The sequence below is a fragment of the Lynx rufus genome, unplaced genomic scaffold, assembly GCF_022079265.1.
Source record: "Lynx rufus isolate CCGP_SWC_20201006 ecotype Redwood Valley unplaced genomic scaffold, mLynRuf1.p SCAF_2, whole genome shotgun sequence".
NCBI classification, from domain to species: Eukaryota; Metazoa; Chordata; class Mammalia; order Carnivora; family Felidae; genus Lynx; species Lynx rufus.
The window spans coordinates 157,637,118-157,664,128 of NW_025814834.1; the positions used below are offsets into that span (position 1 = coordinate 157,637,118).

The 27,011-nt window shown below is 42.0% G+C and overlaps 1 protein-coding gene across 1 annotated transcript in view; it reads right to left on the reverse strand.

Moving 5' to 3' along the window:
- The window catches only part of AK5 (adenylate kinase 5), a 258,512-nt gene that overhangs the window by 21,008 nt on the left and 210,493 nt on the right, over positions 1 to 27,011 (reverse strand). The window contains exons 11-12 of the mRNA XM_047083085.1: positions 19,953 to 20,116; positions 17,925 to 18,041 (exon numbers count right to left, since the gene is read on the reverse strand). Coding sequence (XP_046939041.1) covers positions 17,925 to 18,041; positions 19,953 to 20,116 — 281 coding nt within the window. The remainder of the gene's footprint in view (positions 1 to 17,924; positions 18,042 to 19,952; positions 20,117 to 27,011) is intronic.

Below are 27,011 nucleotides of genomic sequence, written 5' to 3' on the forward strand. Positions count from 1 at the left end.
CTAAGGTGGTCTTCACCAATTCCTTCTCTTGATGTACTTTGAGCTCTTCCCTCACAGAGACATAGAGCCCATAACTCCACTTCCTGACTCTGGCCTGACCTGTAACAATTTGGACCAAAAGAATACAATGGAAATGATACCATATGCTTTTAGAAGCAAGATCCTAAGAAATCTTGCAGTTCTTGCCTGGTTGACTATCCTCTAAGATGTCCAACTATTCTGATTGCTAAGCCACGAGGAAGCCCAAGCTAGCCACGTGGAGAGGCCTTGTGAACAGAGATACCCAGCCAACTCTAGACTGTTTTAGACATCCCAGCCCTGGCTGTCGGTATATATACCGGCCTTAGCCATTATCTGACTGTATAAAGTCAACTGTGTGAAGGGCTTCAAATGAGAACCAGTCAGCCAAGCCCATCGAACCCCAGAACACTCCTAGAGAAGATAACAGATTGAATTTTAAGCTACTTGACTTCATCATTAACCGGAAGTATCACTCAACTTCTCCGCACCCTACTTTTCTCATTTGTGCAATGAGGATGATCACAGAATTGCTGTGAGGGTTAAATAAAATAAAATAAAATAATGTAAGCGTGTTGCTTGGCATATGGTACTCCATAAGTATTAGCTATGATGTTTATTTCTCCTATGAGGCTACAGTCTCTTTGTGCAGGGTTAGCAGGTGCTTGGCTCCTGGTCATAAGTCTTGCATATAGAAGGGAGGTGATGAAGAAATGTTTTAGTGAGTCAATGATAATGATATGATCAGCAGCACCAATCTCCCAATCTTCCTATCCTTCTCTTAAATGTTCTTTGGCTCCTGATGTGTTCTTGTCTATGTTGCTTCCACTACCAACCCCAACCTTGGATCAAAAGAAACTTGCTCCCTCTCCCGATCTTGCAGTGGTCGGGTTGTGAGTAAACAAAGGTTTGCCACTTCCCCTGTGGGAAGTGCCTGGGATGCATGGGAACAAAGGGTGGAGGAGGACTTTTAGGCAACATGGAATGGTAAGTTGCTAGTAAGTGTTGAGCAGACATTTATCTACCCCCTCTGTAGGATGTCCTTTAAAATACAAGGAAAAAATTCTCCAAAATCTAGAAGAGTGAAATAAACCTGCGGAATATGTTCATGCAACTTTTCTGCCTGTATTAATTGGAAAACAAAAATGAGCATTTGAGCAACGTTGAAAGGCTGGGTTTGGAAGAAAATGACCTGTATCTACCAGCAGAGGGCGAGCTTGAGGAGGCAGCCTAGGGTTCAGTTAGAGCTTGGCTCCCTGGAGCAATTTCTGGTTGGGTCTGTGTGAGAAGAGGTGATTTTTCTAATTGTGGGCATTTTCAGGTCAGTCTTGATGACAGAAAAGACAATTTCGGAACCCATTCAGGTACAAACAGAGACAATGTGTATCTGAGCAGGAGCTGGCAGTAATTGATCCTCTGGACCCAAATCAGTGCAGAACTGAGAGGTAGTTTTGTCTTCCACATGGATTCTCAAGAGTGTGGTTCATAGACCAGCAGCACAGGCACCATTCGGGAGCATGTTAGAAAGGCAGTTGCAGGTACAATCCCTGACCAACTGAATCAGTCTTGCATTTTAAGAAAATCACCAGGCGATTCTTCACAAAATAATAGTTTGGGAAGCTACTCTCCCAAGCCATTTTCTCGTGCCAAGACAATGGGGTTTGACCTAACCTTTCTTCTCTGTTCCCGTCCTATATTGAAACAAAAAATTTTTTAATGTTTTATTTATTTTTGAGAAAGAGAGAGAGAGAGAGAGAGAGAGAGAGACAGAGCACCAGTGGGGGAGGAGCAGAGAGGGAAAGAGACAGAATCTGAAGCAGGCTACAGGCTCCAAGCTGTCAGCACAGAGCCTATGCAGGGCTTGATCCCACAAAATGCGAGATCATGACCTGAGCTGAAGTCAGATGCTTAACTGACTGAGCCACCCAGATGCCCCTCTGCTCCCATCCTGCATAAAATACTATTGAGCAAGCCATCCCATTTGGAAGTGGCCTGTACCACTAATGTTTATAGTATGTAAAATTTTATGAAATGTTTGCATGAAATACCATTTAATTATTTTTCAAAACACTTTGATATATCTGTCTATATCTTTAGACAGTCCTCTGGAGTAGCTTTCTGTGTCCCAGCTCTGCCCCTTTTTCATTAGACTGTGGGTAACCTTTAACACCACATGAATGGAAGAGTGCTATCCCCTTGCCTGAGTGAATCACAGAGCCCTGGGACAACTCTCTGCCCCCAATATCACCCTGATGGTATCCCTGGAATTCTGCCACAGCAGCATCAGGTTCCTTATAGCCTTTGTATTCAGGAGATCCCCATTAGAGCACAAGTGTCTTGTAAGGGCAGCTGGCATACAGCAGGCAAGCAACATGTCAGTAGCAAAGGCCTTTAGGTACAGCCATCCCTTAAGCCCTCTGACAGGAGGTATTATCTCTCCTCTAAGCAAGAGGAAATGGAGGTTAACTTGCCCAAGGCCACGGAGGACTAGTTAATGACAGTCCTTAGCCAGCTGTGTGTGTGGCTCTAAAGCCTGGTGACTTCACCTTAGAGGACTTCACCTTCAGAATGGGGCTGAGGCCAGATGCCTGGTGGGCCAAATGGGGCCAGGAGAGGGGGGCCAGACAGTGGGAAAGGAAGTGGGTGGTGTCTGAGGCCATTTTATGTTGCAGAAACTGGCTCTGGCTGCCTCTTGGGTTCTAGCTGGGATGAGCCCTCATCCCAGCAGAGAGCAGCCACCTGTATGAGCATGTCAGCTGCAGTTGACTTGTGAGAATGACTTTGCCTTAGTAATTCCAGCAGGTGCAGTGGGAGGAGGAGTTTACCCTGAGCTCCTGTGACCCTCACTTTGGTTTTCTTCTGATTAAGTCAGGACACTGGTTAGGCCATATTTACCAGTGGGCAGGGGCATGCCACCCAGAAACTCTCTTTTGTTGAGAATAATAGCCATCTTGTTCTCTCCAGGTGCCTCATTTTCCTCGTTTTAAAATGAGGACAATACTTTCTACCTTAATAGGACGATTGCCAGGATGAAATGAGTTAATAGATATCAAGTGCCTGGCACATTTTAAGCACTACATAAATGGGAGCCTGACAATATATTCATCCCTTTGAACTGTAAAAAGCCCTGTTGGTCAGATTTGGGTTTAGAAGGAGTCAGAAGTTCCACCCATACTTTTAGCCTTAGTCACATGCACCAGCATATTTATGGATTCACTGCACTGGGAGGTAAGGGCCCCTGGTTAACAATAAATTGGCATGCCTATTTCTCATTTGCTCTCACCCCAGAGGTATATACCCTCAGGGAACCTCACTATAGTAGGGGTAGGGGGTTAATCCAGCATTCTTGAATAATAACAATAACAATAATAATAATAATAAACCACCCTGCTGCCACCGTAACTTCTGCCCCCATAGTGCCATTACACAGCTCAAAGTTCTACAATGAACTAGAAGTCAGGTGAAGAGGGCAGAAAATTTCAAGTGGAGAATCCCAAGGTATTCCCCAAGGCTTTATCACAATTCCAAGCAATTAGAACACACCAACTAGAAAGTCCATTGGCCAGATTCATAAGATTTTTTTTTTTTTTTTTTGCTAAGAGCTCATCCTGAAAATTAGAATACATTTGTAAATAGGATCACTTATTCTGTAGATGGAAGAGTTACAAGGTAGTTAAGAGTAGTCAGGTAGAGGGATAAAGTAATGTCATCATTCACACACCCAGGAATACTATGTGCATACTCAAGGTAAGGGCACCATTTCAGCTAAGAGGCTTCTGGGAGGGAAAAGCCAAGAGCAAGCGCATACATTTACTTCCATTAGTATCTGTTTATTTTGGCTGTTGAGCAAAGGTTGGGTTAACACAAGAAAGTATTTCAATTTCACACTAGAGAGCCAGGCTAAGCACACACCCCCTCCTTGAGATGATAAAAACCCTCTAAAGTGGAAACAATATCTACTGAATGGGATTATAAAGATTAATAAAATGACATATGTAAAGCATGTAGTTCAATTCCTGGCATATTTTAAGTGCTCAAAAAATAATAGCTATTACTCTGTTAGTTACGTATTCCGTATGGTATTATCTGTATAAAAATGGGTAGAACAGAGACTGGAAGAATACACATCACGATGTTAACAGGAGTTATCTCTGGGTGATTAGTTATTCTTTGTTTTCTAGTTTTCTGTAGTGTCTCATATCTATATGATTTTTATTTCTACAGTCAGAAAAAAAAACCCTAATTTTGGAAAAAACTGTAACAATTTATTGAGTACCATATGTAGGCTTATAAATGTGTCAGGCACTCTTCAAGGATCCCATCCAATCTTTCTGAGAGACACTGCAGTAGCCATTTTCAATTTACATTTTATAGAAGAAGAAACTGATATACGTAAAGTTAAATGAGTCGCCAGTGGGTTGTACAGCAGGCTCTTAATACAGGCCTCTTAACACCAGTCACTATGACCAGGGGTTGTCAGCTGGAGTGTGGGATGGAGATGGTGGTCGGAAACCCCAACCCCTTCCTCATATTCCTTCTGCCCATCTCACACTCACACATACACACACACACACACACACACCCCTACACACATGTGCTTTCACACATACACATATACATACACTGACACCTTCCCTTCTCCCAATATACCATACTGGACACTGAAGGCACAGATCATTAATTCAATGGGGGCAAAGCCATTGTTGGGAACAGAAGATAGGATGGTAATAGAGAAATCATACACAGACATACCCTTAAGCTGTGGATACTAGTTTGTGTTTGGTCTTTGGTAATGTCAGGTACAGGAGTTAAACAAATCCTTAAAGGACTTTGTATCTCAGAAGACTCAGAAGACTATAGGTATGCAAGAGCATCAGCCTAACTAACTAACTGGCTTTTCGGCAACATATGGTCCCGTGCTTCAGGCACATCAGTCTCTGTGACACAGAAAGGCTGGTTAAAACCAGCCAATCCCAGGCCCGAATGGCTTCAAACAGTTGTAGGCCTGATTAGTGCACAAGAAACACTCCCTCTGCTCTCAACCTGGCTGATTGCTCTGAATCTCTGGAGAAAATCAGGTGTCTGTATTTGTCTTTGCCAAATTTCAAATTAATTACTTGTCTGTAATTTGGAGGGGACTCAACAAATGACGGGGTCCCTACAGGGCATAAACGAATTAAGAGCAGCTCATTCTGTATATTTGTATCATCTCTGTTATTCTGGTCAGGTTTAAAGCAAGTACTTGCTTTGGAAGGTCGCATGTGTTCCCTTGCACATAAGCCTAAGTAAGGGACGGTAGAATCTTCTAAATTCACTGTACCCAGAGAGAAATCAATACCATGCTTGATCTTTAAAAACTCTTCCCAGTACTATGTAGAAGATTATTTATGTAGATCTCACCACAGGCCACCAGTTCATTAATTAAATGGGGCACCCGTGTATTTTGTGAAATGGAATCATGAATTTAGCATTGGTTAAACCTGCCCGGTTGCCATGCTAACAATTCTTTTTCACTCCTGAGTTCTTGTGGGGTTCCTGCTCTGCACATTCTAACACTGTCTGAATGGGGCCCAAAGTGGGAGGGGCCTTCTGCTTTACTTTAGGGTAAATCATATGGGTATTTGAACTCATACACACCAAAGGCCAGGGACAGACCACTGGCTGTGTAAAGCCTTTACCTTGCACTACCTGCATTACAGGCAAAGGAGAAAGGTGTTACGGAGTAGAGATTTACAGATTTGTGTGAGGTGTGATTAAAAAATGAGTCACCCTAATGTAGACAATATTTTATAGCCTTTTATAGCTTAGAAAACATATTATTGCATGTTTTGTCATTCAGTGCTCACAAAACCCTCAAATTAGGGTTTGGCAGGTGCATTGTCATCAGAAGTTGTCTCACTTGCCCAGGGTCACACCAATAAATGGCAGAGGCAAAATCCAGCTTTTCAGACTCTGGACCGCATGAGTGACGTGCTTCAAAGAGGCTCCACGTGAATGCCACTGCTCAAAACAGTTTGGAGTACCACAGGCCTAAAATCAGGGATCTGCCTTCAGACCCAGTTATAAAAATCCCCAAGGGAGAATAAGGATTATAATTTTGCTGTTGTTTGCACACAGTAGTTGACAAAACAAAACAAACAAGAGATGCTTATCTTTACCACACATCTTATCATGCTGGGCCATTTGGGCGTTTCAAAAGAAAAACTTTACAAAGTAGACTTTTAAAAGCCATTCTTCCTCCAGTGCTTCCAAGCTAGTGCATAACCTGCCTTGACTCTCTTGGAGACCCTCCCAGGGCTCTTTGGACCTTAATTTAAGTTCACAGGCAAGGGAAGTGTGAAATCACCTAGAAGGGTGCTGTGGCCTTGAAGCCTGAACTTCAGTAGGCACTGTGGACCCCGCAGGGGTTACAGCATGTCTCCCATCGTGTTTTAACGGTGTGTTTCCACAACTGCCAATCCCCGACAGGCAGGCAGTTTCTCAAGACCCCGACTACAACAACTTCTCTGTGTCCTCTCTCAATCCTCTAGCCTTGAAAAGGTCCTGATTCTAAAGTGGTGTAGAAAAAACTTCCCCATTCCTGGGAACAGCATGGAAGTTTTTTGTGTGTCTTGCATCCATGAAATACAGCCAGACCAACACTAAACCATCCTACATGCCTAGAAAACTGACTGGAGGATTAGCACAACAATTTGCACAACCTGAACCACAAAATTCAGCAGGTACGTGGTGTGGAGAACTGAACTTGGGGAGCGATAAGCTGCGAAAGACAGGGAACCACTTTTGCGGGCAGAGAGAGGAGGGAGACTAGAGTGGGGTGGAGAATACAGGAAAAGCACCCCTCCCCAAAAGCAGCTGGAGAGAAAGTGGAAAATTGGAAACAGCCGCAGGGACTAAACTAAAAAGGGAGAAAGGAGAAAGGACAAGGTTTAAATTCCATTAAGACTGTAAACAAGGGGAGGGCAAAGGCTGCAACTCTGCAGCTAGATACCTGGCGATGCTCTGGTGGGAAGGGCAAATCCCCAGGAACAGAGTGGGATCCAGGAGGTTCTCGGGCCACATGGGGAAAGCGGTTCCACTGCTGGAAGGACATTTGGTAGAGACTGTTGAAGCCACCTGGTCCCAGCAGACCCCGGAAGGCAGCCACATTCGCTGGTGCTGGGGCAAGGTTGTTAAGGGTGAAGCCTGGTGCCAGATGTGTGTTGCGATTTTCCATAATCCCTGAAATGCTGATGCTACACTATCTTGCAAATTTTTTCTGGCACCTGGCCACAGTCTCAGGGCACTGGCAGCAGCAGGGTCCAGCAAGCGTTCCCGGGTGCAGCCGATATTCAGCCATTGCTCATTCAGCCATTGCTCGGTGAGACCCTCCTGCAGAGGGGCAGGACGGGTCAAAGCCGCAGTCCTTCTGAAGTTAAGGGGCCGGGGAAAACAGCCACATTTGAGACGAAACTCAGGAGAGAGGTACTGCCTGGGGCCTGGTCACGGACAGTGAAAAAGCGGGGAGTGGATGATCGCTGAAGACAGAGGACCGGTGCGCGATTGCTAATCTGGGAGAACAGACTGGGTAGCTGGGGGCGCCATTATTCACCGCTCCCACGCATGCGCATACGCACCTACGAGCCTCGCAACAATCCACCCCAGTATGCTAGCAGCGCCATCTAGTGGAGAGCGGAGCTGTTACACTGAGTCCCGCCCAACTGGGCCAGCTTCGCTCTTCAAGCGCACGAGTCTCACTGCCTGCCTAGCTTTTGGACTATAAAGCACTACATAGACAGACTTCTAGGGGAAAACACACTAATTTCATTCCTATTTCAATCTGTTAGTAGGTTCATCTATTCAATTTTCTTTTTTTTCTTTTTCTGTTTCTCTTTTTCACTTTTTCTTGAATACAGAAAAAATTCATTTTTATTTTCAATTTTTATTAAAAATATTAATTTTTATTACTACATCTTTTAGCTTTGTGTAAATTTTTTCAAATTCTATTTTACTTCCATCGTTTTATTTTAGTCTACTTCAGTGTATTCACCTTTTCAAATTTTTAAACAATTTCCTTTTTTTCTTTCTTTTCCTTTTTTCTCTTTTTCATTTTTCTTTTTCTTGAATGCAGAAAAACTTCATTTTTACTTTCATTTTCTATTAAAAATATTTTTCTTTAATTTTTATTGCTATATTTTTGCTTTTATGTAAATTTTTTCAAATTCTATTTTGCTTTAATCAGCTTATTTTAGTCTACTACAGTGTATTCACTTTTTCAAATTTTCAAACAATTTCTTTTTTTTCTTTTTATATTTTTTGTTTCCTTTTTTCTTAAATACAGAAAAAGGAAAAATTCATATTTATTTTTAATTTTTATTAAAAATATTTTCTTTAATTTTTATCTACTATAGTCTTTACTTTTGTGTATATTTTGTTAAATTCTATTTTACCTCCATACATCTCATTTTAGTCTACTTCAGTGTATTCATTTTTTCAAATTCTCAAATGATTCCTTTTTCTCTCTCCCCCCCCCTTTTTTTTGTTTGTTTGTTTCTCTAATCTGTCAAACCACTTTCAACACCCAGACCAAAACACACCTAGGATCTAGCATCATCTATTTGATTTGTGTGTGTGTGTGTGTGTTTAATTTTTAATTTTAATATTTTTTAATTTTAATTTTTTTAATTTCAATTTTTCTACCTCATTAATTCCTTTTCTCCCTTCAAAATGACAAAACGAAGGAATTCACCCCAAAAGAAAGAGCACAAAGAAACGACAGCCAGGGATTCAACCAACACAGATACAAGCAAGATGTCTGAACCAGAATTTAGAATCACGACAATAAGAATACTAGCTGGAATTGAAAATAGATTAGAATCCCTTTCTGCAGAGATAAAAGAAGTAAAAAATAGCCAGAATGAAATTAAAAATGCTATAACTGAGCTGCAAACATGGATGGATGCAATGGTGGCAAGGATGGATGAGGCAGAACAGAGAATCAGCGATATAGAGGACAAACTTATAGAGAATAACGAAGCAGAAAAAAAGAGGGAGATTAAGGCAAAAGAGCACCATTTAAGGATTAGAGAAATCAGTGACTCATTAAAAAGGAATCATAGGGGTCCTAGAAGAGGAAGAGAGAGAAATAGGCGTAGAAGGGCTGTGTGAGCAAATCATAGCAGAAAACTTTCCTAACCTGGGGAAAGACACAGACATCAAAATCCAGGAAGCACAGAGGACCCCCATTAGATTCAACAAAAACTGACCATCAACAAGGCATATCATAGTCAAATTCACAAAATACTCAGGCAAGGAGAGAATCATGAAAGCAGCGAAGGAAAAAAGTCCCTAACCTACAAGGGAAGACAGATCAGGTTTGTAGCAGACCTATCCACAGAAACTTGGCAGGCCAGACAGGAGTGGCAGGATATACTCAGTGTGCTGAATCAGAAAAATATGCAGCCAAGAATTCTTTCTCCAGCAAGGCTGTCATTCAAAATAGAAGGAGAGATAAAAAGTTTCCCAGACAAACAAAAATTAAAGGAGTTTGTGACCACTAAACCAGCCCTGCAAGAAATTTTAAGGGGGACTTTCTGAGGGGAGAAAAGATGAAAAAAAAAATATATATATATATATAAATACCAAAAGCAACAAAGATTAGAAAGGACCAGAGAACACCAACAGAAACTCCAACTCTACAAGCAACATAATGGCAATAAATTCATATCTTTCAGTACTCACTCTAAATGTCAGTGGACTCAATGCTCCAATCAAAAGACATAGGGTAACAGAATGGATAAGAAAACAAGATCCATTTATATGCTTTTACAAGAGACCCACTTTAGACCTAAAGACACCTTTGGATTGAAAATAAGGGGATGGAGAACCATCTATCATGCTAATGGTCAACAAAAGAAAGCCAGAGTAGCCATATTTATATCAGACAATGTATACTTTAAAATAAAGACTGTATCAAGAGATGCAAAAGGGCATTATATCATAATCAAGGAGTCTATCCACCAAGAAGACCTAACAATTGTAAACATTTATGCGCCAAATGTGCGAGCACCCAAATATATAAATCAATTAATCACAGCCATAAAGAAACTCATCGATAGTAATGCCATAATAGTAGGAGACTTCAACACCCCACTCACAGCCATGGACAGATCACCTAATCAAAAAATCAACAAGGAAACAATGGCTTTGAATGACACACTGGACCAGATGGACTTAACAGATAAATTCAGAACATTTCATCCTAAAGCAGCAGATATACATTCTTCTCCAGTGCACATGGAATGTTCTCCAGAATAGACCATATACAGGGACACAAATCAGCCATAAGTAAGCACAAAAAGATTGAGATCATACCATGCATATTTTCAGACCACAACGCTATGAAACTCGAAATCAACCACAAGAAAAAGTTTGGAAAGATAACAAATACTTGGAGACTGAAGAACATCCTACTAAAGAATGAATGGGCTAACCAAGCAGTTAAAGAGGAAATTAAAAAGTATATGCAAGTTAATGAAAATGATAACACCACAGCCCAAAACCTCTGGGACACAGCAAAGGCAGTCATAAGAGTCAAATATATAGCAATCCAGGCGTTCCTAAAGAAGGAAGAAAGATCTCAGATACACAACCTAACCTTATGCCTTAAGGAGCTGGAAAAAGAACAACAAATAAAACCCAAAACCAGCAGAAGACAGGAAATAATACAGATTAGAGCAGAAATTAATGCTATCAAAACCAAAAAAACAGTAGAACAGATCAATGAAACCAGGAGATGGTTCTTTTTTTTTTTTTAACGTTTATTTATTTTTGAGACAGAGAGAGACAGAGCATGAACGGGGGAGGGGCAGAGAGAGAGGGAGACAGAATCGGAGGCAGGCTCCAGGCTTTGAGCCATCAGCCCAGAGCCCGACGCAGGGCTCGAACTCACAAACCGCGAGATCGTGACCTGAGCTGAAATCGGACGCTTAACCGACTGAGCCACCCAGGCGCCCCAGGAGATGGTTCTTTGAAAGAATTAACAAAATTGATAAACCACTAGCCAGTTTGATCAAAAAGGAAAAGGAAAGGACCCAAATAAATAAAATCAAGAATGAAAGAGGAGAGATCACAACCAACACAACAGAAATAAAAACAATAATAAGAGAATATTATGAGTAATTATATGCCAACTAAATGGGTAATCTGGAAGAAATGGACAAATTCCTAGAGACATATACACTACCAAAACCGAAACAGGAAGAAATAGAAAATTTGAACAGACCTATAACCAATAAGGAAATCGAATTAGTAATCAAAACTCTGCCAAAAAACAAGAGTCTAGGGCCAGATGGCTTCCCAGGGGAATTCTACCAAACATTTAAGGAAGAGTTAACACCTATTCCCTTAAAGGTGTTCAAAAAAATAGAAATGGAAGGACAACTTCCAAACTATTTCTATGAAGCCAGCCAGCATTACCTTGATTCCAAAACCAGACAGAGACCCCACTAAAAAGGAGAACTACAGACCAATTTCCCTGATGAACATGGATGCAAAAATCCTCAACAAGATATTAGCCAACTGGCTCCAACAATACATTAAAAAAATTATTCACATGGCCAACGGGATTTATACCTGGGATGCAGGGCTGGTTCAATATCCGCAAAACAATGTGATTCATCACATCAATAAAAGAAAGGACAAGAACCATATGATCCTCTCAATAGATGCAGAGAAAGCATTTGACAAAATACAGTATCCTTTCTTGATAAAAATCCTCAAGAAACTAGGGGTAGAAGGAGGATACCTTGAGATCATAAAAGCCATATATGAATGACCCAACGCTAATATCATCCTCAATGGGGAAAAACTGACAGCCTTCCCCCTAAGGTCAGGAACAAGACAGGGATGTCCACTCTCACCACTGTTATTCAACATAGTATTGGAAGTCTTAGCCTCTGCAATCAGACAACACAAAGAAATAAAAGGCATCCAAATCGGCCAGGAGGAGGTCAAACTTTCACTCTTCGCAGATGACATGATACTCTATATGGAAAACCCACAAGATTCCACCAAAAAACTGCTAGAATTGATCCACGAATTCAGCAAAGTTGCAGGATATAAAATCAACACACAGAAATTGGTTGCATTCCTATACACCAACAATGAAGCAACAGAAAAAGGAATCAATCCCATTTACAGTTGCAACAAAAACCATAAAATAACTAGGAATAAATCTAACCAAAGAGGTGAAAAATCTATATGCTGAAAACTATAGAAAGCTTATGAAAGAAACTGAAGAAGACATAAAAATGGAAAAAGATTCCATGCTCCTGGATAGGAAGAGCAAATATTGTTAAAATGCTGACACTACCCAAAGCAATCTACATATTCAATGCAATCCCTATCAAAGTAACACCAGCATTCTTCACAGAGCTAGAGCAAATAATCCTAAAATTTGTATGGAACCAGACAAGACCCTGAATAGCCAACGTGATCTTGAAAAAGAAAACCAAAGCAGGAGGCATCACAATCCCGGACTTCAAGCTATACTATAAAGCTGTAATCATCAAGACAGTATGGTACTGGCACAAGAACAGATACTCAGATCAATGGAACAGAAAAAAGAACCCAAAAATGGACCCACGAATGTATGGCCAACTAATCTTTGACAAAGCAGGAAAGAATATCCAATGGAATAAAGACAGTCTCTTCAGCAAGTGGTGCTGGGAAAACTGGACAGTGACATGCAGAAGAATGAACCTGGACCACTTTCTTACACCATATACAAAAATAAGCTCAAAATGGATGAAAGACCTAAATGTAAGACAGGAAGCCATCAAAATCCTTGAGGAGAAAGCAGGCAACAACCTCTTTGACCTTGGCTGCAGCAATTTCTTACTCAACACGTCTGCAGAGGCAAGGGAAACAAAAGCAAAAATGAACTATTGGGACTTCGTCAAAACAAAAAGCTTCTGCACAGCGAAGGAAACAATCAGCAAAACTAAAAGGCAACTGACAGAACGGGAGAAGTTATTTGCAAGTGACATATCAGATAAAGGGGTAGTATCCAAAATCTAGAAAGAACTTCTCAAACTCAACACCCAAAAATCAAATAATCCAGTGAAGAAATGGGCAAAAGGCATGAATAGACACTTCTCCAAAGAAGACATCCAGGTGGCCAACCGACACATGAAAAAATGCTCAACACCACTCATCATCAGAGAGCTACAAATCAAAACCACAATGAGATACCACCTGACACCTGTCAGAATGGCTAACATGAACAACTCAGGCAACAACAGATGTTGGCGAGGATGCGGAGAAAGAGGATCTCTTTTGCATTATTGGTGGGAATGCAAGCTGCTGCAGCCACTCTGGAAAACAGTATGGAGGTTCCTCAAAATACTAAAATAGAACTACCTTACAACCCAGCAATTGCACTACTAGGCATTTATCCATGAGATACAAGTGTGCTGTTTTGAAGGGACACATGCACCCCCATGTTTATAGCAGCACTATCAACAATAGCCAAAGTATGGAAAGAGCCCAAGTGTCCATCGATGGATAAATGGATAAAGATGATGTGGTATATATATACAATGGAGTATTACTCAGCAATCAAAAAGAATGAAATCTTGCCATTTGCAACTATGTGGATGGAACTGGAGGGTATTATGCTAAGTGAAATTAGTCAGAAAAAGACAAAAATCATATGGCTTCACTCATCTGAGGACTTTAAGAGAGAAACAAATGAACATAAGGGAAGGGAAACAAAAATAATATAAAAACAGGGAAAGGGACAAAACAGGAGAGACTCTTAAATATAGAAAACAAACAGAGGGTTGCTGGAGGGATTGTGGGAGTGGGGGATGAGCTAAATAGGTAAGGGGCATTAAGGAATTTACTTCTGAAATCATTGTTTCACTATATGCTAACTAATTTCGATGTAAATTTTAAAAAATAAAAAAATTAAATTAAAAAAAATTGTAAAAAAATAAAAATAAAAAATTTTCCTGTTCCTTAGTTACTTGGCATATATCCCCAGGAACCTTATACACAGCTTGAACAATGGCTAAAAGACTAGAATAATCAAAAATAAAAACAATCTACAGAAGACTCCATAGTGTTAAGATGTTAGTACTACCCAAAGTGACCTGCAGATTTAATGCAACCCCTTATCAAAGTCCCAATGGCATTGGCTTTTTTTTTTTTTACAGAAATAGAAATACCCATCCTAAAAATTCATAGGAAATATCAAGGCTTCCTGAATACCCAAAACAATCTTGAAAAAGTACAAAGTTAGAGGTCTCATGGTTCCTGATTTAAAAACTTACTACAAAGTCACGGTAATAGAAACAGTGTGGAAATGGCATAAAGGCAGACATACAGAGTGATGGAATAGAACAGACAGCCTGGAAACAAACTTACATATATGGTCAAGTGATTTTTCACAAGGGTGTCAAGAGCATTCAATCGGGGAAAAACAGTCTTTTCAACAAATGGTGTTGGGAAAACCAGATATCCACATGCAAAAGAATGAGATTGGACCCTTATTTTGTACAAGAATTGGTCAAAATGACCAATTGAGGTGGCTGAGTTGATTGAATGTCTGACTCTTGATGTCGGCTCAGGTCATGATCTCATGGTTTGTGAGATGAGGGCCAGCCCCTTGTCGGGCTCTGTGCTGACAGTGCAGAGCCTGGTTTGGATTCGCTCTCTCCCCCTCTCTCTACACCCCCCTCATTCATGCTTGCTTGCACACTCTCTCCCTCTCAAAAGAAATAAAATAAATTTTAAAAATTAAAAAAATGAATGAAAGATCTAAATGTAAGAACTAAAACTATACAACTCTTCAAGAAAACAAAAGAAAAGCTTCATGACATTGATTTGTTCATGGTTTCTTGGACATGACATTAAAACCCAGGGAACAAAAGCAAAAATAGATAAACTGGACTATAAAAATAAAAAAGACTTCTGTGTATCAAAGGATACAATCAACAGAATGAAAAGGACACATACAGAGTGGGAGAAAATATTAGCAAATCATATATCTGATAAGAGGTTAGTATCCAGAATATATAAATAACTCGTACAATTTAACAACAAGAAACCGAACAACCTGATTTGAAAATGGGCAAGGGATGTGAATCGACTTTTCTCCAAAGAAGATAATACAAATGGCCAACAAGAACATGAATGGATGCTCAACATCATTCATCTTTGGGAAAATGGAAACCCAAACCACAATCAGAAGTTACCTCATGCCCATAAGGATGGCTGCTATCAAAAACCCCAGAAAATAACAGGTGTTGGTGAAGATGTAGAGAAACTGGATCCCTTGCACACTTGCTGGTGGGAATGTAAAATGGTGCAGTGGCTATGGTAGGTGGCAAGTGATAGAATTATGACGTGTTCCAGTAACTTCACTTCTGTATATATACAAAAGGAGTTGAAAGCAGAGTCTTGAAGAAGTATTTGTACATCCATATTCATAGCATTATTTATAATAGCCAAAAAGCAGAAGCAACCCAAGTAACTACTGATGGATGAATGGATAAACAAAATATCTTTCAGCCTTAGAAAGGAAGGAAATTGTAACACATGCCACAACATGAATGAGCCTTGAGGATATTACGCTAAGTGAAATAGGCCAGCTACAAAAGGACAAGTCTGTCTTATTCCACTTGTGAGAGGTCCCTAGAGTAGTCAAATTCAGAGACAGAAAGTAGAATTGTGGTTGCCAGGGGCTGAGGGGAGAGAGAAACAGGGAGTTGTTATTTCATGGGTGTAGAGTTTCCATTTTGCAGGATGAAAAGACTTCTTTTTTTTTTTTTTAATTTTTTTTTTCAACGTTTATTTATTTTTGGGACAGAGAGAGGCAGAGCATGAACAGGGGAGGGGCAGAGAGAGAGGGAGACACAGAATCGGAAACAGGCTCCAGGCTCTGAGCCATCAGCCCAGAGCCCGACGCGGGGCTCGAACTCACGGACTGCGAGATAGTGACCTGGCTGAAGTCGGACGCTTAACCGACTACGCCACCCAGGCGCCCCTGAAAAGACTTCTTAAGAATGAATGCACAACAAGGCAAATACATTTAACGCTATTGAACTGTACAGTTCAATAAAATTCGTTAAGATGTTAACTTAAAAAAAATTTTTTTTAATGTTTATTTATTTTTGAGAGAGACAGAGACAGTGTGAACAGGGGAGGGGCAGAGAGAGGGAGAGACAGAATCCGAAACAGGCTCCAGGCTCTGAGCTATCAGCCCAGAGCCCGACACAGGGCTTGAACTCACAACCCATGAGATCGTGACCTGAGCCGAAGTCGGATGCCCAACCGACTGAGCCACCCAGGTGCCCCAGATGTTAACTTTTATGTTATGTATGTTTTACCATGATTTAAAAAAAAAAAAAGTAGAACAATCTTCCTAATTCCATTCTTTGAAAAAAGTAGTTGATTTATATTGAAGTTTGAGCTCTTAAAGTGGTTTGTTTTGTGAGAAAAAGCTCATTAGAACACTGGCTCTGAGTGCCTCCCCCGTCCCCCGCCCCATCAGGAACTACCTGGAACCACCCACTGCAGTCACAGAGGCTCTGGAGGTGAGGGAAAGCCCTGCCCGATTCACAGCCCACTCTTGCCAAGTAGGCCAGGGCATTTGTTCTTTTACTCTGGTTGCAAGGAGGAAATGTAGGAGAAGGCGAGCAATTGCCTTTAAATATTCAGATACTATCTAAGGAAGTTCAGTCAAACAGGCTTAGAAGGTCAGACTAACCCCCAGGAGACACACAAGTACCGTTCACTTTAATGAACGTCGCAGTGTTAAAGATGGATGGAGATGGGCCTCCAAATCTTTGTCCTACCAGCAGCTGTCACTTATCTTCCATGTGATTGTGGATAAGTCATGTAACCTCTTTGAGCTTAATTCATCACCTTTAACATGAAGAAAATACCTCCTCTATCTTAAAACATTCTCAATAATGTATGAAATGAAATATATATGAAAATATTTTAAAACTAGTCAAAAGAAAAATCTACATAAATATTAGTTCTTGTAAGCTCTGGCATCTTTGTTTAATAAATGGGGACAACTGTCTCTCTCTTGCTTGGACTTAGAGGTGAATGTATGTAAAGCATGTAGCACAGGAGTGAGCCCAGAGTGGGTTCAATAAATGAGAGTTATGATGGGTTTTTACTTACTCTTGTTCCCCTGTAAATGGCCCTGATCCACCCACTTCACTAGGAGAGGGTGGGAGTTGAGGAGGCTGGATGGTGGGAGGCTGGAGCATTTGGTACATTTGATTCTGCCTGTCCAGCATCAATTCCCTTGCTAGCCTCTAGGGGTATCCCTATTCCTTCTTGGGTGATATCCCTTCCCTTCTTCAGTCTGTGTGCTTCAGGTATGGTGCCTGTTCTTCCTTCTCCCTTCTCATCCCTGGCCTGGTCCTCCAGGATGAATCAGGATATTCCCTGATATTTCATTACATGCCCTCCCATCTTCCCCTTGGCCACAGTGATTGGTTCAGTGATGGGCTCATGACCTAATCCAGGATAACGAAACACAACCCTGGGTCTTTTGCTGCACCCACTGGAAAAGAAAAACACTTTCTGTGAGATCAGTTAGATGGTGAAATATAAGCCTAGAATTCAAGAGATGGAGAAAGTCACACCATTGACGAACAAATCTGAATACATGGATCCAACCAAGTGTGAACCACTCCTGGACATTTTTGTTAATTGAGCCGATAAATCCACCACCATCACCCAACCCACCGCCTCTTTTTTGTCATTTTGTGTTGAGCTTTTGCCATTTGTCACTGAAGGTTTGATTAACGTAATTAGGAGAGGAATAGACTTTTAATTTATCCCCCAACCTCAATGATATCCCTAATTGTCCTTCTGGGAAGATCCCCATAACAACAGCTTACCCTACGTCCGAACTCTTCCCCTTGCTTCACTTCCTGGGGATAGCCATCAATCAGGAAGCCCTTGGTGTCACTGAGGCTGGCCAACATGGCCTCCTTCAGGAGTTCCAGAATGATGCGCTGGAGCAGAGAGAGAGAATGGTCAGCATCTGAGCTCTTTCACAGAACAATGCTAGAATCACCACCCACCTCCATCAGTCATCCCATTTGGGGAGGGAGAAAGGTTCAGATAAGATTAACAGCAGACAGCAATATACCATATTTCATCCATTCTTAGTCTCACTTTCCCCCCACATTTTACTGCCTATGAAATTGATAGGTGTATTACAATCAGTCATAGTTTAAAAAGGGTTTTTTTTTTTTCCTGGCTGGTATAGCTATATATGAGATAGCTTATTAGTTCTATTTTACTAGGGTATCTTAAAATAACAGCATCTTAGAATAAATGAAATTCATATGGCCATGAATTAGGGATAATGGAAGTTTAAAACTAAGCAAAACATGGTATAAAATGTGCTTCTCTGTTGATTTTTTTCCCAGTAAATATTCTAAAAATTTGACATCTACTGACTTGAGAAAACTTTCTATAAATATGAAGTAGCATTTTCTAGCAGTATCACTTTTTCTGTTAAAAATTTTGATTTAACCTGTGCTTCTGAAAATGAGAGGAGAGAGATACATGGAATCTTGGGACTGGATGTAGGAAAAATGTGACCAGCTACCCAAACGGGGGGAATTCTCTGTTCTCTGGTTCCCTGGCATCCTCTGACTTTTGTTCGGGGCTTGGGGAATACACAGCCATCACAAGGTGGTAAGAAACTATGCCTAGGTTCTAGTGAATTAACTTCTCATGAAGTTTATATTCTAGATAGAAATATAGATAATACATAAACAAATATATAATAAATAATCAGCTAGAGAGAATTGCTAAGGACAAAATTAAAGTAAGGCAAAGAGATACAAAATTCTGGAGGTGCTATTTTAGATAAGGTAGTCAGGGAAGGCCTCTTTGATAAATTGAGATATTTAAGTAGGGATCTGGACAAAGTAAAGGAGCAAACTATATTAATATATCAAGTTGAGGAAACAGCAGTGCAAAGGCCCTGAGGCAGAAACAGTCTGGCCTGTGGGAAGAATAATGGTGAGGCCAGTGGCTGGGTGTAAAATGATGTTGGAGGGGTAGCTGGAGTCCAGAGTCACAGGAAGGACTCTGGATTTCATTCTAAGTGTGGTGGGGATCCACTGGAAGCTTCTGGGAAAGGGAATAACACAATTTGACAAACATTTTAAAGAAATCCCCCTGGCTGCTATGAAAAGAATAAACTGGAGGGGGAAAAGAGTGGGGGCAAGGAGGTCTGCTAAGAGCCAACTGCAATGGTCTGTTTCCTTTCATGAGAACCATGCTGGCTTCCAGGAGGGAAACAGACTGTAGCTCATTAAAGAGGAAGCATAAAGCTCTGTTAGCTAATAGGGACCACATTGTACAAGCCCTAATTACAGAGCCTAGCATGGAAACTAGTAAGGCAAGGATGAATATTTTTTGATACCATGGCACACAGCTTCCCAGAGATAGATGGTGATTTGAAAAGGAAAAAAGATACATAAAAGGGAAATTTTTTACTTAAACTATCTAAGGGAGATACCAAATTTCAAGATAATGCTATCATACCTTCCAGAACTAGACCAAAACATTATTTTCTATTTTCCAGAGGATTCCAATTCTAGGCTTTGCAGCACCATGCAGCAAAGATTTTGAAGATTTTAACGCTAAAGTGGGGACCAGTATTTTCTGGAAAATATGAGTTAGGATAACAATCAGGGAGCTGGAAGAGTAACAAGGTAGGAGTAACCTGGGCCTGGACAACGTGGTCTGACTGACAGGTCTCTGCTGTAGACCCACCACCTGCCTCTGGACTGTTACATCAGGGAGAAATGTAGCTGTTGGCGTGTGGGCTTCTTTTTTCCAGCAGCTTAGACTAGCTGCAACACTCCAAAATCCCTCGCCAGCCAGGGAAGGTAGCTGTCACTTACTGAGGGCACCAGGTCTCCACGTTCCATGATATCTCTGATCAGTTTGCTTCTTTCAGATTCTGATGACAGCTCATTACGCAGGAGCTCACCAGTCGAGAGATGTGTAAATCCGTATTTTTCCACCAGCTTTTCACACTGTGTGCCTTTGCCAGAGCCTGGGCCACCTAGAAAAGAAGTCATGTATCAGACACCCATCCCAAGCCGCCACGGTGAACAAGCCTCAGCACTTCATTCACCAAGCATGTACTGAGTTCTTATGAGTTATAGGGAGCGGTGGACTACAGAGAATGGGATACAGTCCTTGCCCTCAAGTCCTTGCCCTGTTGTCCGGTGCGGGGGCAGGTGTTATCCACCAACAATAAGCAGTTACTATAGGTGATCTAGTGGGGAGAGTTCAGGCTGCTCTAGGGCACAGGGGAGGGGTGCAAGACTCTGTTTTGGTAGAGATGAAGGAGAAGTTTCCTGGGGAACTGAATATGCTCATGTGCAAAACACTGACCACGGTGCCTGGTACAAAAGTGGGTGGGCAATAGATGCTAGCTATTAATTTTTAAAATACATTGTTTTCATTTTCAAACAATCCCAAATGTACAGGAGAGTTATCAGGAGAGAACAAAGAACTTTCTGAAACATTTGAGAATAAGTTGCCATTCTAATTGCTGCCTCATCACTATAGAACACTTCAGTTTCATTTCCTCTAAACAAGGAGCCAAGCATATCCTTCTACATTACTACCTCTTCAGAACCCAATCACATTTCAGTGGAATTGTTCTGATAATGTTCTTTGAAGTCAATGGGTCAAGTTCAGAATCATGCATTGCTTTTAGTTGTCATGTCCTTCTGGTCTCCTGTATGGAACAGATTTCTTCATGTTTCCTTGATACTTTTGAAGATTATATTTATTTTGTAGAATGTCCCTCAATATGATTTTCTTCCTGCTGTTTTCTGAATATTATTATTCTGAGTATCAGCCATATTCCTTTGATGAGCATTACACCTTCGACTCTTTTCCCTGCTTCCCCTGCCCCAAGTTCAACCAGTTGCTAAGTTGTAAGATTTTACATCCAAAAATAATAGCTAACCCTTTGCCAGGAGTTTACTGCACTCACTGGTCTAAGCATTTTAAAGATTTTATTTTATTTTATTTTATTTTGAGAGAGAGAGAGAGAGAGAGAGAACATGTGCACGCCAGTGGGAGAGGGACAGAGGTGAGGGAAAGAGAGAGAATCTTTTTTTTTTTTTTGCTCTAAAGCATTTTATTAGAATCCTTTTGACAAGACCAAGTATTTGATTACAATGAAGCAAAGTGGTCTGAATGATATTTAAATATCTCAAAATTTCTATGCAGTGAAAGAGAGAGAATCTTAAGCAGACTCCATGCTCAACACAGAGCCTGGTGCGGGGTTTGATTCCATGACCGTGAGATCATGACCTGAGCCCAAATCAAGAGTCAGACACTTAACTGAGCCACCCAGGTGCCCACTAAACATTTTATATGTATTAACTTAAAATAATCTTAGAAGGCAGGCACTATTATCCCCATTTTACATATGGGAAAGCAGAGACACAGAGAATGAACTCAACTACAATAAACTGCATGGCCAGTATGTACCAAGTCAAGGGTGTGAAGCCTAGACTCTGGCTCTCAGAGGCGTTTTCCTCTTTTCTTCCCCGCTGACCACGTTTGCCTGTGGTATGAGCAGGTCCTTATGCTCTGGGACTATGGCAGTCGTTCTGCCTCTGCACGGAGGAGAGGTGAGGCTCTGGAGTCTAGCAGACCTGTTAGAAAAAGACCTGCTATCCTGAAAAGCATGGGCACTTCCCAGCTCCACTGCATTCAATGGCTTCCCATTCTGTGCAGGATAAGATCCAAACTCCTTAGAGTAGTATTTCAACCTTCAAGAATCTAGTTTAACCTCTCCAACTTTTTTTCTCTATTTCTTATCTTTGTCCAATACTGTTATGTCCAGCTGCATACTGTCTCTTCAACAAGACATACTTTTCCAGGCCACCATGCTTTGCTCTCCCAGGTCCTCAGCCTGGAACGCCCTTCCTTCCTCCTCTAACTATTGAGGTCCTCTTAGACCTGGATCAAATGCTTGCCCCTTCTGCCAGGAATTAGACCTCTCGCCCTCACCTCTGTGGGAGTGAGTGGTTTAAATAGCACTTGGGTGCCCTTGGCCTGTCCACCACTTGGTCTCCAGGTCCCTCAGTAGGTCCCTAACCTTGCACACAGTAGGTGCCCTGTAAGTGTCTGATGAACTGAAGTTTCATAGTAGGTGTTCTGTAAGTGCCTGATGAACTGAAGTTTTTCCTGATAGAGGGGATATGGAACATTAAAATGGAAAACACAACTGAGATGGTAAAGGTAGTGAGGATTTAGGACTTGTTTGGCAGTTTTCCTGGTCCACCTCTCTTCATCTTCAAAAACCCTTTCTCAGGACACTTGGCAACTTCCCTCTTGGGGGACCTTAGCTGTTGTTCCTTGCTAGTGAAAGGACCTTTCCTTCTCTCTCTTTTGCCTTTACAGAAAATAAAGGAAAGATCCATGTTTTCTATCTTCTGCTCACCTCATAGCTGCTGTAAGCCAAGTGGGGAGGGTTCAGACACCTCACAGCATTGTCATGGATGTGCTAGATGTGACAGGAAAACAGCAATTACAGAGGCTCATAAAAATAATGTGGACCGCCAGTGAGAGTGGCCAAAATGAACAAATCAGGAGACTATCGATGCTGGAGAGGATGTGGAGAAACAGGAACCCTCTTGCACTGTTGGTGGGAATGCAAACTGGTGCAGCCACTCTGGAAAACAGTGTGGAGGTTCCTCAAAAAATTAAAAATAGACCTACCCTATGACCCAGCAATAGCACTGCTAGGAATTTACCCAAGGGATACAGGAGCACTGATGCATAGGGCACTTGTACCCCAATGCTTACAGCAGCACTCTCAACAATAGCCAAATTGTGGAAAAAGCCTAAATGTCCATCAGCTGATGAATGGATAAAGAAATTGTGGTTTATATACACAATGGAGTACTACGTGGCAATGAGAAAGAATGAAATATGGCCCTTTGTAGCAGCGTGGATGGAACTGGAGAGTGCGATGCTAAGTGAAATAAGCCATACAGAGAAAGACAGATACCATATGGTTTCACTCTTATGTGGATCCTGAGAAACTTAACAGAAACCCATGGGGGAGGGGAAGGAAAAAAAAATGAGGTTAGAGTGGGAGAGAGCCAAAACATAAGAGATTCTTAAAAACTGAGAACAAACGGAGGGTTGATGGGGGGTGGGGAGGAGGGAAGGGTAGGTGATGGGCATTGAATAGGGCATCTTTTGGGATGAGCACTGGGTGTTGTATGGAAACCAATTTGACAATAAATTTCATATATTAAAAAAAAATAATGTGGACCACTTAGCAGGAGCAGTCAGTCACCAGCCAAGGCTACATTTGCTCTGAGCACTAGGATTCCTCTCCTGAGATCACAGAAACGGAGGGAGAGTGTGGCAACAAGAGATGGCCACTCAGACAAGAAGTGCTTCCAGATAGATGAGCGAGGAGGACAAGGCGCTGAGCTCCCACAGAAGCCTCCAGGGCTTCCGTGGCCGGATTTACCTAGAAACGCTTTTCCTGGGATGGCTGGAAGCCGGTCATGTGGAAAAGGTATTTTCGGACTCCGCTTGCAAGGCAAAAAATGCTGTGTTCTAGTGATTTTCTTCCTTCAGCATCCCACTAATATGACTATTACAGTTTTTGTTTCTCTAAAATATTATTTAATAAATTTTGACACAAAGGCAATTAAAAATCTTCAGCTTAAATTGACAACAGCTGTGTGTTCAGCAGCAGCCACTGCCCCAGTTAGGAGCCCTTTGTGGAACAACAGCTGCAAATTCTCAGCATTCTTTGGCCAAATGGTGCAGACACGGTGGAATTTTAAGTAATCTACACAATGCCTCGATTCTTCCCATGGCTCCGAACTGGAGAACAAAGTGATTTTTATCACTGCAGCAAAGGCACAAAAGCTGCTAGGAGAAATATGAATTTTCATACAATGTCACTTACAGGTCTTCGAGGCCTTAACTTACGACTTTTAAATAAAAAACAACGGGGCCTTGATATCATCCCTCCGGGATAATCTGTTATAAAAATCTCTTCAGGTGCCACATATCAGAACCAGTGGGCTGTGTTCTCTGGTGACAAGTTGACTGACAGCAGACAAGGAGCTGTCACATTTCCTGTCATCTCCCTGACTTTTAGTGTATCATTACTCGAGGTTCACACCCCCGAGCTAACCCATGCACAACACTGTGTGGGGTCATCCCCGAAGAGTCTGCAATAGGAGGCTCCATTCTGAAGGGGTCATCAACGCTTCACAAGAAAAAGGAGTTGAGACATCTTGATTCTCAACCTCCAATGTAATCGAACATTTTTTCCACACGAGGCTTACGGTGCTCGTTGTACAAGTGGAAATACTGTGAACTCTCACTTCACAGCTCAGTCCCATCTCCCCCTGCGGCCCTGACAGCACCACACAGCAGGGGGCCCGAGCAGAAGAGCAGCCACCCCGGGGGGTGCGGGTCTGTATTCTCAATCATGCTCTCTCTTTGGTCCCTGTTTTTCTTGGAGATGGACCGGAAACCCCTCCCCACACCCACCTGGGCCACCTCCCCGCCCCCCCCCCCCACTCTTTATCTCCTGGAGCAAGCGTCTCTTAGGAGGCACCTCCCACATTCATCAGCTCAATTCTCTTTTAGGAGATGACTCCTGGGTTCATTGGCTGGATTCTGCAAGAGAAGACCCACCTCCAAAGCAAGTATCACAAGGGTGCTTGGCCTCAGGATGGGATGGCAAAGATGGTGTGCTGTAGCACATTCTGGGCTCCAAAAGACCGAACAAATCATGTGTCAGATAGATAATCAGTTGAACTCCCAGTCCAAACAAATGCAAGTATGAAAGCTTCTAGTACATTTCTATTTATTATTATTATTAGAGAGAGAGATGGGGGGCGCAAGTGAGCGAGGGTGGAGAGACAGAAGGAGAGAGAAGCCCACGAGGGGCAGAGAAAGAGAGAGAGAGAGAGAAGCAGGGCTCACCCGAAGCAGGGTGCTTGTGTTCATCTGAAGCAGGGTTTGAGCTCACCCAACGTGGGACTCGAACTCACAAACCGTGAGATCATGACCTGAGCCAAAGTCAGATGCTTAACCAACTGAGCCACTCAGGCACCCTACACTTTTATTTTTAAATATTTCAAATAGCAATGGCATACAGCAGTTAATAATGTCCTTTGTTGACATTTTACTGTGGGATGCCGCCTGGAATTAAGCCTGTTACTACAGCTCTTCATTTGACTAACATCCGAGGGGCAGCTAGTATAGGTCAGATGCCGTGCTAAGCTTTGAAAATAAAAAGACTCAGAGGCCCTGTCCTCTCCGTCAGAGACCTTGCTGTCTAATAACGGGAGGATGGCAAGTGGACCCAGCGTCACAGCTGTGAGGCAGGCGTATGAGCCGGGCCTCTAAACACTGTTGCACAAACACTGGGAGGGACTCCTGGCCCAGGCAGGAATTAATGAGCATGTGCGATTGCCTTCACTGACACAGGGGAAATGTGGAAAATGTGGACAAGAAGAGCATTACGGGTGAGCCTGGTATCTTCAGTACGGCAGTTTGGAGTGTGAGTGGGTCCTGCAGGGAATGGCAGGAGAGAAAGGAGAGTGATGCAGGGAAGGGCACAGGGCAGGCGAATCTGGCAGTAAGACCTGGCTCTGCCACTTACTAATTGTGTGGCTACAAGTGAGTCTAAAATTCTCTGAGCCTTAGTTTCTTCATCTATAAAATGAAATTAGAGCAAACTCTCTGACTCATTCTCCCTTAGAGCCTCCTTCCTCTTTCTCTCCCATACCTGACTGGTTGTCAAGCAACTTTGAAAAGTTGTGTCTACATTTGAAGTCTCTGAAATCAGTCCCTTCGTCCCATATCTCATTAAAAACTTCCCTTGTTCCCATCCCTCTGCCAAAACAACCTGGAGCTTGGTAAAGGCTACATGTAATAAGGGATGGTTACTCATCCTGCTAGCTCTTCCTGGGTGTCATCTGCATACTGAGGTTTGAATTAAATACAATCTAACAAGTTTGGGGATTAGCCATCACCTTGAGATGTCCAGACCACTTGCAGGTAATTAAGATATATACATTAGCATGTGTGTTTATACACACACACACACACACACACACACACACACACACAGGTATCTGGTTTAGAAAACTCACAAAGTTTGTTTTCTCTAAGGAGCAGCAGAGAGGATAGCATTCGTTGGGTTCTAATTTTCTAATTGTCATTAGCAAAGCTTTCCAGGCCTTAAGCCCATCCCACCCCAGCCTCAGCATTCTTTAAACGTCTTCATCACCAGTGACCAGCACTGCTGACTGAATTTTAGCTCCCTATTGATCTGGCAGAAACGGAGAGTTTCTTATCACTTGGGTCTATCCTTCTACTCTGCTCATGTCTTTCTGTCCCTTTTTCTTTCCCCTTGATCCACTTCTCAACTTGTTCTCTGCCTTCTTTGTGACCTCATTGAGTTGGTCCATTCCCTTTGGGCCATTTACCTTCACAGTCAGCTGGACACCAGGCCCTTTCTAGTAGCTATGAGTCCCTTGCCCCCATTGAGTTCTGTTGTGGCTTCCATGAGAACCACCAACTAGTCTCTGCCCAACCCACCATTTGCTTTATTTGATCTACTCTGGGTTGCTTAAGACCATCAGAAAACCCAGCCAACTGGGTCATGCTATCTAACTTCATAATAGCTTCTAATGCTTCTGGGTAAATAGATTCCTCTTTTGCTGATACCAAATAGAATGTCCATGGATGGATTCTATTATTTCCCCATTGTCCTCAAATCTTCAAACACATTCTTCAAACATATTCTTACTCTTACAAGTATTTTTTTAAACATTTTTATTTATTATTGAGAGACAGAGCATGAGCATGGGAGGGGCATAGAGAGGGGGAGACACAGAATCTGAAGCAGGCTCCAGGCTCTGAGCTGGCAACACAGGGCCCGA